Source organism: Diabrotica virgifera, chromosome 1 (assembly GCF_917563875.1).
Source record: "Diabrotica virgifera virgifera chromosome 1, PGI_DIABVI_V3a".
In the NCBI taxonomy this organism is placed as follows: domain Eukaryota; kingdom Metazoa; phylum Arthropoda; class Insecta; order Coleoptera; family Chrysomelidae; genus Diabrotica; species Diabrotica virgifera.
In genome coordinates, this window is record NC_065443.1 from 82,354,697 (window position 1) to 82,371,211 (window position 16,515).

Sequence of the window (16,515 nt, forward strand, 5' to 3'; positions counted from 1 at the left end):
CCGTGTTTTCCTTCTTTCTTTTTGAACTCTTCTTCTTTTTCTTCCTTCTTTTTTTTTTCTGGTTGATTTTTTTCTTGTACTTTCGGTTTTTCCTCTACAGTCATATTGATTTCTTTATGTTTTTCCTGTTCATTTATCTTTTCAACAATTATTTTCCTCTCTATTTCCGTTTCTTCTTCTATGTTGTCTGGTTCTGCTTTGATTTCCAGTTGATTCTCCGAAAAATTTATGGTGATATGTTTTTCACTCAATTCATCAATTCCCGCTATCATATCATGGTTTAAATCTTCGATCACCACACATTGCATAATATAGTATTTGTCTCCCACTCTGATCCGCACTCCCAAACCTTCATTTACTGTCGTCAATTTTTTTTTGTTTGCACCCACTAAAACAACCCTAGGAATTTTATACACAAATCTGTCCAAATTTAATTCTTTTACTAGTTTCTTATTGATTAACGATATCTCCGATCCAGAATCAATCAAAATTTTAATCGCTTTATGTTTTATAAATGCATCTAAGAATATTAAATTTGAATTAGAACTTTGTCTTTCATTTCCCGCCAACTGTATAAACTCTCTCGGATGACAAAATATACCGGAGAGTTGTTTATGTTTGTTCAGTGGATGCTTTATTGAAAATCCTGTCTGGATTCATTGCATACATCTTCTTCCTCGTTTTCTATTGTTACATGATTCATCTCCCTTCTATTTTGTCGTTGGAAATTCTGATTGTTTCTACCGTCCCTTTGTTCGTTCGTATTCCTAGTCGGAGGATTTTGTGCATCTCTGTTTCTGTTGTGATTTTCATATGTTCTATTTTTTGCGTGATTCCTGTTATCATAATTTTGTTGTCTATTGTAATTTTGGTATTCTCTCGGCCTATCTTCGTTTGTTGATTGGGCATGTCGGTTTCTCTGGTCATAATTTGATTGATACCTTCTTGCCGGTCCATTATATTGTTCATGTTGTCTTCTGTTTCGCATTTCTCTTCTTTTTGCTTCCCTTACTTGAAGGAATTGGCACAAACTATCAATATCTTGATAGTTTCTCAAAATCACGTGGTCCTCCAGCGTTTCTTCGAAATGTCTGCTTATCATTTCTACCAGTTGTTCGGTAGAGTATTTGTAGTCTAGATATTTGGAATTGTTATATATCTGCAAAGCATATCTTTCTTCCGATATTCCCATTTTCTCGTGATATCTTCCATTCTGTAGCTCTTGGTTGATTTCCCTCTGTTTAACTTTCCCCCAGAAATAGTTGAGAAATTTATTTTCGAAATCTGTCCAATTTTCAAACTCATCTTCTTTACTTTCATACCATAACGCTGCTCCTTCTTTCAGATGGTTTCTAATTGTTTCTTTGCAGTCGTCAAAATATCTAATATGTTGCAATTTGGTTTTCAAATTTTTAACAAATGGTACTGGGTGTGTTTTTCTAATATCCCCTCCAAATTGTATTTTCGCGTCGCTTGTACCAAGGATAATCATTTCCCTTCTTTCTCCACAATTCTGTTGATTCTTGAGTTCCGCAATTTGTTTTTCGTTTTGCTTAAATTTTTCTTCTATTTCTCGCCTGTCTTCTTGTATTGCATTTTCAAATTTGCTTTCTAACTGTTCTAATTCCATCTTCTGCACAGTCTTAATATTCTTCATTTTAGTTTCTATTTCTTCTCGTTGCATCTTCAGTTTCCTTTCTGTTTCTTCTCTAACTTTTTCTAAACAGGCTTTCACTTCATTTTCATATTTTTCCAAACGCTTTTCCAATTTGCCATCATTCTCTTCCAATTTCTGTTCTATTCTCTGTGATATTTCTCTTTGTGTTTCTTCCATTTTTTGTTGTGTTATTTCCATGGCTCGTTTTGCTTCCTGTTGATTTTTCTCTATTTTTTGTTGTGTTTCTTCCATGGCTCGTTTTGATTCCTGTTGATTTTCTTGCATTGTCCTTTTTGTTTCCTGTTGATTTCTATCCATTTGTTGTGATTGGAGTTGCATCAGTTGCAATAGTTTCTCTATTCCTGTTAATTCCTGTTCTTTTCTCTCCATAATCGTTGTATCTCCTTCATTATCCAATCCTTCTTCAACAATTTTTTCCTCTTCTCTGTTTTCTTGCATTTTGCTTTGCCTCCTTGTGGTCGACATGTTGTTTCTTTTCGTTACTGTTTTCTTTGTCCCCGCCAAATGTGAAATTTTACAACACTCTATAAGTTGCAGAACACGACAAATATTTCTCCCCAAATTTAATAAATTTTCTCCACAAATATCAAATATGCAATCAGTAAATTTCAAAATAAATATCAAATGTACGATTGGTAAAAAAAAATCAAATAATTCAATGGCAGTAAATATCAAATACCTACGATCAATCCATAAATCAAAATTATTTTTACACCTGGAAAAATTGTCAAATTATCTCTGGATCACCTGTAGTTATTCCTTATCTCTTTCCCTACCATCAAATGCAAAGCTGCGATATTTTTAAGGCACCACGTTCTGGGCTCCAGTTAATGTGATATTCAAAGATCGGTGTGCTCAAAGCACTTGATTAGATAATTAACTAATTAATTAAATTTAATTTTAATGATGCACTTATGATTTAATCACACTATTTAATGCTCTAATCTCAGGGTTTTATATTCTCGTGCTTCAATATCTCCTTTGCTTTACATATGATAAATAAGGTCAAAGATTAACGGAATAAAACACATATATGGTACAAAAGCATCTATTGAAATAAATTCACCCTCAAAATATCCTCTAAAAATAATATCTCCTATTCTGATTATTGAAATAACCCTACCACTATCTAAAGTACTTATTGAAATTTGCGTTATGAATAATTCTACAAAAAAAATAAAACTGTCTCTCGGATGATGAGTTGTCCAAATTCTTGTCTCTGGTCGCCAACAATTTACTCTTAGCAGCCCCCTATGTAGTCAGCAATCTCGCAACAAATTATTGCAAGCCTATTGTCATTAATGACCCCCTACAGATGCACGTATCTTTCAAAAAACAATGCTAGCCTTTTCTCCTCTCGATAAACTGAATCTATTTCTCGTTCCGGCATGCAACGGTGACTCTTGGAATATAAGTAGAACAATATAACTTACAATGCTTTACGTGATGAGCTTCCGTCAGGACACTTATTTCAACAAACTCACAACTATTCACTTATCTGCCTTACTACTTCAGGAGACTCTTAGAGATCACCACTAGTCGACTTAACGATCATTTAACAACTGACTCTTCTTCCACCCTCTAACATTTCGCTAAACTCCCATTCTTCATACCTAGCCCCTCCTTTTTCCTTCTTCACCAATCCGAGTTCCTCAATTTTATCCCCATCTACCTTTCAGATAACAAACACCAATTTTCCCTACCATTAGAAATTTCTTAAAACTAATTACATGCCAATCGGTTTTTTTTTCCTTTCTTAATATCTAAACAAAGATTACATTCATTTAAATTTCTATATACAATTATTCCCTCGCCGCAAAAGTCCATTTGGGAAACCCGGTCTCATTGTCCAAACACATAACCACTTTCTTATCATACTAACTGTACAAAGAAAATACTTAATCCCTATTTAAATTTTGTTTACCTACGGCCATCCAAAGATAATTGACTTTCATTTCTTCGAAATGAATTTTGGTATATTTTTATTATATGTTTTAACTTTTCTAAAATATTAAGATCGAAACCATATTAATTCAAATTTTACATATCTTAACAATATATATATATATATATATATATATATATATATATATATATATATATATATATATGTTACACTTGAAGTTTCCGCGGGAGCTATATGTGCTTTCTGTTGTTTTCCGGGTTTGACTCCGCGTTGAATAATTTTGGTTTTGATAAAAACCATTAGTTTGACGACGTTTCGGCAAGATCTCACTTGCCATTGTCAAGTCAGGTAGTTCCGCTTCTCGCTGCTGCTTGAAGTAAACTGAATTTTTACTCACGATACCGTCGCTTATGTAGTTGCTGATGCTGCTTGCCCTGCGCGAACTCTGGCTCTTGTTATTGGTCCGGTGTAGGTTGCAGTCGTCGGCGGGATGTTACGCGTGGATGTTGCGGCCTGATTTATTTTGGTCTTTTTCTTGAATACCGTTTTCCAAGTTGTAGGAAGCCGTTGCGCATCATCTCTTTGGTTTAAGCCGTTGGGATTTCTTTCAATTTCTATCGATTCTCTGATTTCCCGTTTTCTTTTTATTTCGATGTTAGCTAACATCGTTGTTTGGTTCAGGTTTATTGTGTGTCCTGTATTTGCGACATGTTGAGCCAGGGATGACGTGGTTTCTCCCCTTTCGATAGCATTTCGGTGTTCTTCTCGTCTTACCTGGATTCTTCGGTTGGTCTGTCCAATGTACGACTTTCCACAATCCCCACACGGAATCTCGTATACACCTTGGCTTTCTTTGGTCTTTGGTGTTGGTAAAATAGTTGAGATCTTTCTGTCCGTATTAAATATCGTTTCTATGTTGTGTTTTCTCAGCAGTCTCCCTATTTTCTCTGTCGTATTCTTCACATATGGCAGAATGGTTTTGCCGATCGGCTTATTGTCTTCTGTAGGGTCCTTATCTCTTCTTCGAGCATTTTGAGCTTTTTCGATGTTGTATGTTGAGAAGCCGTTTTTTCTTAACGCTGTTTTCACGTTATGCATTTCTTCATTTTGATGTTCTTGGTCTGTCAGTCTTTCGGATCTTGTAATCAAGGTTTTGATGACTGAATGCAATTGTGCAGGATGGTGGTGTGAAGCACCATTTAGATATCTATCGGTATGTGTCGGTTTCCGATACACTGTATGGCCTATGTGTCCGTCTTGTTTCTTTATTATTAACACATCTAAGAATGGAATTTGATCGTTTTCTTCCAGTTCCATGGTAAACTGAATTTTATGGTGGATATTGTTGATGTGTTCTAAAAAAGCCTTTAGTTTTTCTTCTCCGTGGGTCCAGATAATAAAAGTGTCATCCACGTATCTAAGCCACAGTTTGGGTTTGTATTCAGCTGTTTCTATTGCCCGCTGTTCTATTTCCTTCTAGCGATCTTTCGATATTATTTATGATTCTGTGTACCTGATGGATTGTTGAGTGTTCTAAACCCGAATTGATGTGGCGGAATTAAATTTTCTGCTTCAATAATTGGTTTAATTCATGGTTTAGGATACATAATGGCTTCGGCCATTGTCCATATTACTCGTACATATTTTAATCGGAGTGCAGCATTAATTAGGTTTGTTAGTTTTATAATAGCTCTTCAACGAAGATTTTTCAGCTTCTTCTTCAAATGCCGTCTCCTAATCGGAGGTTGGATATCATCATCACTATCGTTACTCTATATACCGCTGCTCTAAAGAGTTCTATAGAACTGCATCTAAACCAGTCCCTTAAATTCTTTAACCATGACACTCTCCTTCTTCCTATACTCCTTCCGCCTCTTATCTTTCCCTGTATTGTCAGTCTTAGCATTTCATACCCCTTATTACGTGTCCCAGATATTGTAACTTTCTTATTTTTATTGTGTTTATTATTTCACATTCTTTACCCATTTCTCGCAATACTTCCGTGTTCGTTTTCTTCTGTGTCCATGCTATTTTAAGCATCCTTCTGTAACACCACATTTCAAATGACTGTAGCTTATTTATGTATGCTTGCTTTAATGTCCAGCTTTCAAGTCCATATTGTAGTATCGAGAACACGTAGCATCTAAAGCTCTTACTCTCAGTTCTAACCTAAGGTCTTTGTTGCAGAGAACTGTTTTTATTTTTACAAACGCATTTCTTGCTATTTCTATTCTGGTCCTTATTTCTGTTGTTTGGTCATTTTTCTCTGAAATCCAGATACCTAGATATTTGTATTTATCAACCCTTTCTATCAGTACATTTCCCAAATGCATGCTTGTTTGTATGTTTGTTTTCTTAGTTATTATCATGTATTTGGTCTTTTTTATATTCATTTTTAGTCCATATTCCTCACAGAAATTGTTTGTTTTGTTTAGTAGTAGTTGGAGCTGTTCAACAGAGCTTGCCATAATCACGGTGTCATCTGCATATCTTATGTTGTTAATAGATCTTCCGTTAATTATTATTCCTTCACTTTGAGATAGCAATTCTTCTTAAAAAATGGCTTCACTATATGCATTAAAGAGTAATGAAGACATAATACATCCCTGCCGAACTCCTCTCCTGATTTTAATTTCTTGACTGGGTTCGTTATCTATTACAATTTGTGCTCTTTGATTCCAGTAAAGGTTTGTTATTATTCGTAAGTCCTTTTGTCTATGTTTTTTGTCTTTAGAATTTGGACTAATTTTTCATGTCTTACTTTGTCAAAAGCTTTCTCAAAATCAACTTAACAAACATGCACATCCACATTCATGTCCTGCATCTTTGAGCTAACACATTAAAAGCAATTAACGCCTCTCTGGTTCCTAGTCCGTTTCTGAACCCAAACTGACTATCATCTATTCCTTCTTCTAGTTTTTTATTTATACGACCATGTATTATTTTCAAAAATAATTTGAGAATGTGACTTATTAATGATATTGTTCTGTATTCACTGCAATCTTTAGCGCTTGTATTTTTAGGGAGCTTGCCCCTAATTCAATCATCGCCCGGAGCTTTCTTTGGGTTAATAATTTCCTACAAGCACTTCTTTTGGCGTAGTTGGTCGAATTTCTTCCTCTAATTGAACAGGTTCCTCCCATATTTCTTCGTCCTTTTGACATGCATTTGTTTTGAATGTATTTTCAAGATTGTAGCAAATAGTTGTGCGTTTTGTTCACTACTTTTGGGCCAGTTTTCATTTCCTAGTTTATTAGGCGGACAGTGAATAATATGTCTTTTTAGTCTTACAGTAGCTTTCCACAAGGAATACTCAGTGCTACCGTCATCTTTTAACTCATGTCATGTAAGTAAAAACTAAATGAATCATTCTTTAGTTTTGAGATAGTTCTTTTGCGTTGTTGACTTGCATGATTTCTCAGCTTTCATTTCTCAATTATCATGTTCACTACATTATTTTGATAATTGTTTCCTTTTAACCTAGGTTTCAGTGTAGGAGTGTTTCTCATGCTGTTTACTGAATATTATTCACCAACAATTGTGCTTGTTTATCTAATTCTGCATTTCGCACAGCACTATCTCGCTAATTTTAAACTATACTCTAATTAGTAATAACTAACTAAAAATTGTTTTGCTAACTCCAGGAGAAAACAATGAATAATAATAATGAAATACTCAATTGGATTATTCAATATTAATTAAAATCCACGAGGAAAAATTTTCCTGTAGATGGCTGTATATTAATCACGAAAAATTTATTAAAAATCATTTATAAAAGGTATATATTTATTAAAATCTCTTAAGGGGCTACATCAAAATCGCCGAACGTTTTCGATCTGAAAAGATCATCATCAATGCTGATACAGGTTTATTACTGCTGACCCACCAAAAATACGTGGGTAAAAACCTTTTAAATGTTTTAGAATTATCATATATTTACATTATTATGTATAATTTAAAGCGATGGATGAAATTGTACTAGATCCCCTAGGCCCTAGGCATCGCATGACTCCCCACACGACACGTGGGTTGCTGATCTGAACGATCTGAAGTTGCTCTTACATTACTAACGATAGTTAGCAACTTAGGTCTATTTCATACTTTACGACTTTGGTCGTCACGACAAACGGTCGTACGGCCGTTTGTCGTGCTCATCGGACTTTCACACTTTACGACAGTATTCATCTTATTGTCGTAGAAAGCACAGGGCGTAGAATGGATCGGGCAAACATTTTGGCTTTATGGTTAATTTATCGCCGTAACAAAAAAACAGAGACGTAATCGCCTACATTGGGTGCATCCAATCAATGGAAGAAAAGAAGAAGTAGGTTTACATCATACACTTTTTGGAGATTTAAGAAATGACCAAAATAAAGTTTTTAATAATTTCCGCATGTCATGTCAGTGACATAGAGTTTCCTCGACCTTTTCGGGCGAGTTTCGAATCTTTTTCTCCTTCCATGCATCTTTGCATATTGTCCACAGCCAGTCTTTCCTTTTCTCTCCTAAATATTTGATCATTTCTGGTGGAATTTCATCCTCCCCTGGAGCCTGGAGCTTTACCTATCTTTAATTTTCGTATCGCTTCTACCAGTCCTTCTCTTGAAATCTCTCTTAACTGTTCCCCCATGTGATTTGTTCCTCTCAGCCTTTCTTGCGCTGTACTTCCAAATTTTTCTTCATACAAATTATCAAAATACAAAACATTAAATTACATAAATGTTGTTTTTGTTCGCCCTGATCATTTTTGGTAATCCCAGCTTATTAAATAAAATGCTTGCTTTAAGGATTGTTGTACCATTTTTGTTGTCCCAGTCCAGCAAAAATTTGTATAAAAAATATATAGAGTCCTTTTCATAGTCATTTTTCAGTGCGTCACAAATGATACAAAAAAAGGTAAGTCCGTGATAATACACATTTATAACATTTATTCTAACATGACATTTTAGTTAAATCTGACAGTTGTCACATTTTATTTGCAATTTAGCATAAAAACAAATCAATTGTGTTTATTGTCTTTAATTGTTGTATTGTCTTATAAATTGTACAGATTATATTCGTAGATATATCATATAGTTCATAAATATTTTTTTCGATTATAGCGCCATCTATCGACAACTAGAATAAATATTATAAATGTCTGTAATCACAGACGTGATTGCACACAGAGTTGCTAACCATCGTCCGTAATGTGAGGACATATCCTTCACAAGTTGCTAACAATCATTCGTAATGTGAAAAGCTATGACATCCTTCAGATCAGCAACCCACGTGTCGTGTGGGAAGTCATGGGATGCCTAAGACCATATCTAGGACAATTTCATCCATCGCTTTAAATTGTACACAATAATGTAAATCTATCACAATTTTAAAACATTTTATTTATTTATTTAGCTTAATGCATCGGCAACTGATGGCCATTGGCATGGTACAGTGGATTTTTCCAATCAGGTACCTAGTGTAATGTGTAGTGTGTGTGTTTTGAGTAAATATCTTTTTAATAAAAATTTTTTAAATAAAGAGACGCTAATTGTATCCGAACGTCTGCGGTCCCTCCGGTGAGTACCGATCCCACAAGGATAGAAACTATTTTCATTTATTAATTTTTAATAAATGAAATATTCTCCACCCATAGGCGAAATTCTAACTCACGACCTTTAGGTCCAAGGGTAGGCGCTCTTATTACCACTGAGCCACAGAGGGGGTTAAAACATTTAAAGGGTTTTTGCCCACGTATTTTTGGTGGCTCAGAATGTAATAAACCTGTATCAGCACTGATCATGATCTTTTGAGATCGAAAACGTTCTGTGATTTTGATGTAGACCTTTAAGGGATTTTAATAAATACATATATACCTTTTATAAAGGATTTTAAATATAGTTTTTACTCAATATTAATTTAAAAATTTAATTTATAATATATTGTTATGCTCTACTTTAACTATTTATTTAGATTGATTAGCAAATTCTTAATTCAATTAATTATTCAATTACTTAAAAAAAACCAATATGTAAAACAAGCCTATGTAAAACAAAAACTAAACTCAAATTAAATATTCCAATAAATTTTATTTTCAGGGATAATTCTGTATTTGATACAATACCTATGATTTGTGACTTCTAGTATTTCTAGTGGCTTACTTCTTCCAAGATGGAACAGGGAAATTAAAAACATTCAATATCATATAAATGTAATATATTATTCATTTACCAAATAAGCCGTGTACAAATGATTTAAAAAATACTAAATTTAACATTGTTGCAACAATTTCTTACTTAATAAATCAAACTTTAATTCTGATATATCTTTGTTTTAACAAAAAAAAAATTATTTAAATAAATTATTATTTTCTCATACTAAATTTAATAAAATTTACTTTTATTAATTTGAAATTGAATTCTTAAATTTGAAATGACCAACTGCGTTGTAGTAATGTTCAATAAACAAATAAACAACTATGGTTCTGATATAAACAAATTCTCTCCCTTCCGACAAATGATTTGACTAACCTTTTTGTTTCTTCACTACCTCTTTTTTTCGGATTTCGCGGTCCTCGATGCTCCCAACGTACTCTCTGGATGTTGCGAAAAGGTCCCTCTCGTCCAAACTGCTTCCAAAACAAACACACAGGAACTTGCTCGAATTCTCTTACTCAATTTTCTCCTTGCTCGATATCTTGTGCAAATAGATATCAATCAGCTACTCGTTCTAGACAAAACAAAGGAATCTCCCTCGGACCAGGAAAACTAACTTTTCAACCGGTCGACAATTCGGTTTCAACTTGATTCTGCTCGCAAAGGCCGATCACAACACTATACACTGATCTTTCACTTTTGGAAACTCGACTGCTCTCCTCAGATATCCATTATCCACTGACCCTCTCTTCCCTCGCACATTCAGACTCCAACTTTCTTATCCCTTCTACCGATCTTTTCCACCCAATCAAAAACAAGCCTCTCTCAAAACCTTTCATACCACATTTCTGAAGAACCAAATATTTTTCTATATAACTTTCCAATTTGTCAAATTTTAAAAAATATCATAATTATATTTTTTACATACTACTTTTGCTTCTAAAAACTAAAACAATATGTTTACCATCATTAAATCTTCCCGAAAACATTTTAAAAACATTATTGTTCTCGCCAAACGATATGTCCACTTTCTAATCACGAATTGTTTGTTAGTGTACCAATTCATTTCGTCGAATCATTATCACTAATCGTTTTCACTTTCCCGAAACACTGTCTAATAGCTAAATTAGATTGGGATGAGAATCTATGATCTAATGGTCTTTGATATAAATTTAATTTTCTTTTTAAATGATGAACTATAATTTTTTTTGTTAAAAAGTTAAACAATTAAGTTAAAAAAAAACAATTCTACAACAATATGTATATATTTATTTATTGAATATCTGCTCTAATATATTGTATTCAAAATGCGGTATGATAATTAAACGTATACCTATACTTACAACTTTTTCGGCCGGTGTACCATCGGGAATATCTATGGTCCAATTAAACGTTTCGTTGCCCTGGTCGCATTTCATTATGAGACTACATATTTGCTGACTATTAACTTCCTTTTTGTTGTCGATTATATAGCTAAGAACATCCTAAAAACACAATCAATATAAATGAATATAATTTTATCTTTTTGCGTGTATTTTTTATACAGGGTAGGGTGTCCCGAAAAGATTGGTCATAAATTATACCCCCATTCTGGGGTCAAAAATAGTTCGGTTGAACCTAATTTACCTTAGTACAAATGTGCTCATAAAAAAAGTTATAGCCCTTTGAACTTACAAAATGAAAATCGATTTTTTGCAATATATCGAATACTATTAGAGATTTTTTATTGAAACTGAACATGTATCATTTTCATGGCAAGAACATCTTACAACGAAATTATAGTGAAGTTTGTCCACCCCATAAAAATTTTATGGGGGTTTTGTTCCCTTAAATCCTCCCAAACTTTTGTGTACGTTCGAGTTAATTCATTATTGTGGTATTGTTAGTTAAACACAACGTTTTTAAAACTTTTTTGCCTCTTAGTATTTTTTCGATAAGTCAGTTTTTATAGAGATGCGGCTTCTTTTTTAATGTATGTATTTACATAAAAATTTTATGGGGGCTTTGTTCCTTTAAACCCCCCAAATGTTTTTGTACGTTCCAATTAAACAATTATTGTGGTACTGTTAGTTAAACACAGTGCTTTTAAAACTTTTTTGCCTCTTAGTCTTTTTTTGACAAGTCACCTTTTATCGAGATGTGGCTTCTTTTTCAAAATATACCTAAAAATGTAAATTATTAATAAATATTCAGATTATTAAGAGGTCTCTATAAGCATACTTAACCATATACAAATATGTGGTGGATTCGACAAATATTCAAAATATGTCCATAAACACTGGCTTATCGAAAAAGTACTAAGAGGCAAAAAAGTTTTAAAACATTGTGTTTAACTAATGGTATCACAATAATAATTTAATTGGAATGTACACAAAAGTTTGGGGGGGGGGTTAAAGGAACAAAACCCCCATAAAATCTGTATGGGGTGCACAAATTTCACTTTATTTTTTTTAAGATGTTGCTGCCATAAGAATGCCACATGTCCATTTTTAATAAAAAATCTCTAAGAGTTTTCGATATATGAAAAAAAATCGATTTTCATTTTGTAACTTCAGAGGGCTGTAACTTTTTTTGTGTGCACAATTGTATATAGGTAAGTGTTCAATCAACCTATTTTTCACCCCAGAATCTGTGGTATAATTTATGACCAATCTTTTCGGGACACCCTGTATAACTACAAACTAAAAAATATGCATAATATCCAATATTATTTAATCAAATACCTAAATTTAAAGAGAATAGGATTCTGTGGCTACGAGATGCGTCTCTATGGTATAGTGTAAGTAATCAGATATACTATACCTCATTTTTAAACTAGTAGTAATTCAAATTGACCACGCCGTAATGCTTGTTTGTAATTGGTCCAACCGCAGGCAAGTTTACTCGGCTAAATTATGAAATTTTGACACTATTAACATTTATGAAATTTTGACTCTATTGGAATTTAAAATTCACAGGTTAATAAAGTTATCGGCGATTTTTTGTATTTTCTGCATTATTCTTTTAATTTTTAGATTTTTAGTCTGTATTTTTGTTTTTAGAACTGTTTAGCGACGTATTAGTATAATATTTAAGGATTCGTCGAGTTTTAATGAATACTAAACATAGTTTCAACAGATATGCATCTCCTAAAATTATGCTCATTTTCATATTTGATTTTTTCATGAACAGATTAACGGATTCCTCTAATTTTTTATAATTGTAGATTTTTCTTTTATTTGGTATTTACACAGTTGGGCAAAGTTTTACTCATACTTCTTTATTGTACTTATACGAAAGGAAGGAAAGACATGTTTTTTGTGTTAATTTTGAGGCACCCTGTAGGGAGAACAATGTACAATGTGAGTATGCATAGAAATCGTGTTGTAGTCTTATGCTTTGTGAATATTTTAAATTTAGAATATTCCTGATATCTTTAGAAACAAAGAACACAGACGGTTTTATATTTTAACGTGTGTTTTAACTGAAACAAAAGTTTGCGACACTCTGTAGTGGGAAAAAGGTACAAAGGTGGGTGGGTGGGTATACATTGAAATTATGTTGTAGTCTCATATTTATTTTTTTATTTTCTCTGATATCTTTAATACCAAAAAATCTAGACGGTTTTACTCTTTAATATGTATTTTAACTGATGACGTGAACGATACGTGAGGAGGTCATGTCTTATCATACTGTCCAATCACAAATTAATCCTTTAATTTGTAATCTCACATTATTCTTAACTTCCTTAATTTTTATAGTTTCACCGTACATATAATTGAAACATATTGAAACATATCCTTTCTTGTGTAAAAGTATTATTTCGGCGTTTTCCCACAGATTGGGTATTCTTTTCTCTATCAGACACCTATTCAGCAAGACTTCCACAACCTCTACAACGGTGTTGCCACCCATTTTTAACATTTCAGACGTTATATGATCCTCGCCAGGAGCTTTTTTATTCTTCATTTGCTGTAAGGCATGTCTAATTTCCGAAGAAGTTATTTTAGGGAGAGTTTCCGAGCCGACGTTTAGAATTGTTCTATGGTCTGTTCCGGGGTTCTGTATAGTGGATGTATAAAGATTCTTGTAGAACGTTTGTATTTCCTTCAGTATTTGAGTTTTTTCTGTCACCGTATTCCCCTGTTGGTTTTTGATTTTAGTTATCTTCGATTTTCCTTTAGTTAAATTTGATTTCAATACTCTCATGTTGCTATTGTCTTCGATGGTTTGCAATATTTGTTTTGTTTTTCTGATCTTTTTAACTTTATTGTTGATAGCCTTATATTCTGGTAATTCTTTAGATGTTCTTCTTCTTTCTTCCATTAAATCTTTTCTACTTTTACACAAGAAATGAGACAATACTAATATTGAAAACTACAGGCCTATAAGTTTGTTGTCACATTTATACAAATTGCTAACAAGAATAATAACCAACCGCATAACACAAAAACTTGATTTATATCAACCGGTTGAACAGGCGGGATTTCGAAAAGGGTTTGGTACTAACGATCACTTACAAACCGTCAGAACACTGGTAGAAAAACCACAGAATATAATGTACCCTTACATATGGCATTTATTGACTTTCACAAGGCTTTCAGAACACTGGTAGAAAAAACCACAGAATATAATGTACCCTTACATATGGCATTTATTGACTTTCACAAGGCTTTCGATAGTATTGAAACCTGGTCCTTTTTGTCAGCCCTCAGAGATGCTCGAATAGACTCACAGTACACTACATTCATTAAAAACATTTATGAACAGGCCACATTCCACATCAAAATTAATGAAGACCAAAAAACCGAAAAAATACGCCTTGGTAAAGGTATCAGACAAGGTGATACTATTTCACCAAAACTTTTTACCTTAGCATTGGAAAATGTATTCAAACAGCTCGACTGGGAGGAAAAAGGTCTAAACATTGATGGTGTACATTTGAGTCATTTGAGGTTTGCGGACGACATAGTATTATTCAGTACAGATATCAAGGAACTGGAGCAAATGATGAAGGAACTAAACCAGCAGTCAAATAAAATAGGTCTCAAAATGAATCTTCAGAAAACAAAAATAATGAGTAATGTACAAACTAATCTTGTTATTGACAACGTCAGTCTTGAAAATGTAGACCACTATATATATATCTTGGACATACCATTAAAATCGGCAAAGAAAACCAAATAGCCGAAATAAAAAGACGCATACAATTGTCTTGGGTAGCTTTCGGCAAGTTAAGCTTTATCTTGAAGAATAGAGATATACCAATGTGTCTAAAACGTAGAGTTTATGACAAATGTATCTTGCCTGTAACTACATATGGACTGGAGACCATGGCCTTTACAAAGAAAACCTTAGAGCAGCTCAGTACAACTCAAAGAGCGATGGAGAGGGCCATGCTAGGGATTAGTTTGAGAGACAAAATTCGAAATATCGACATTCGTGAAAGAACAAAGATTACTGATGTCGTAGAACGTATAGCAAGGCTCAAGTGGCAATGGGTCGGGCATGTTGCCCGAGACAATCCCGAAAAATGGACACAGAGACTAACAAACTGGAGACCAAAAGAGAACAGGCGAGGAGTAGGCAGACCGCAGAAGAGGTGGGCAGATGATATCAAACAAGTCGCGGGCAAACAGTGGATGAGAATTGCCAAGAGTAGAAATCGATGGAAGCAAATGGAAGAGGCCTATGTCCAGCAGTGGACGAACACAGGCTGAAGAAGAAGAAGAAGAAACATATCCAGTAATATTTTAATAATTAGAGTCCATCCTCGATTAAATTGTATTGTAAGCTAAGAGGTCAAAGTTTGTTAGTATGATAGATGCATTAAGAGCATACAGTAGCGCGTCATCAATATAACTTCGGGAGATAGTATCATACCTTTTTTCGTAAGGTCTGCGAAACTTTGGCAACAGTGGTAATCTTTGACATTATCTAAGATCAATATTTTGACAATTTTACTCATAGGCGCGCTAAATGGAAGTAATTGAAAATAATTTTGTTATTAGTAAATAAATATTTATAAAAATAAACCAAAATGGGTGAAAATTTTATGTTAACATAGGTATTTGCACGAAATAAGAATAATAAATAATCATTTCGTTGTGAAGCGAAACAAGAGCCGTCTTATTTTATTTAGTTCATAGAGCGCCAAAGGCACTCTAACTTTATATACTCGCATTAGAATTCGAAATATTTTTACGTAAAATATACTTACCTACTTACATATAACTAAAACTCACAATTAACAATAATCTATTTTTTCAAATAGACCAACAACTTAGTTCTATTACACAAAAATATAATAAATTAACTATAAATAAACACTACTTTCCTATGAAACAACAATAACGAATTCTTAAAATAATACACTACTGCACTGAACAGATATCGATAAAGATAACAGAACAGATAAGAGAAAATATGACGCAGGTTTGTCAAAATAACAGTGACAATTTCTATATGTTGCCTAATTAGTTATTAGGTATAATATGTTCGATTTATTGTTAGAAATAAAAAATTTTAGTTGGTCCAAAATGACACAAAATCTAGGCATGGGATAAAAAAGTGTATTTGAAGAAAGTGTATTTTTTTGTTCTTCTTAATGGCGGTACAGGCTCAGTTTTTTAATATTGTATTTAATAGGGAACTTGCACATTTTTTTATTACATAATAATGTTCAGTTTTGTATAAAAATGAGATTTCTAAAATTTCACGCTTCAAAAACTCATAATAACTTAGAAGTACAAATTTAAAGTCTTCTTTATCTTAAAATAGTTCAAACGACCCGTAACGTCACAGAGTTTAACTATGTG

General features: G+C 33.2%; 1 protein-coding gene across 2 annotated transcripts in view; it reads right to left on the minus strand.

Moving 5' to 3' along the window:
- LOC114327546 (sphingomyelin phosphodiesterase) overlaps positions 1–16,515 on the minus strand; it is a 121,155-nt gene that overhangs the window by 49,852 nt on the left and 54,788 nt on the right. For both annotated transcript variants that reach the window (XM_050641912.1, XM_050641907.1), the window contains exon 3: positions 11,062–11,202. In XM_050641912.1, coding sequence (XP_050497869.1) covers positions 11,062–11,202 — 141 coding nt within the window. The remainder of the gene's footprint in view (positions 1–11,061; positions 11,203–16,515) is intronic.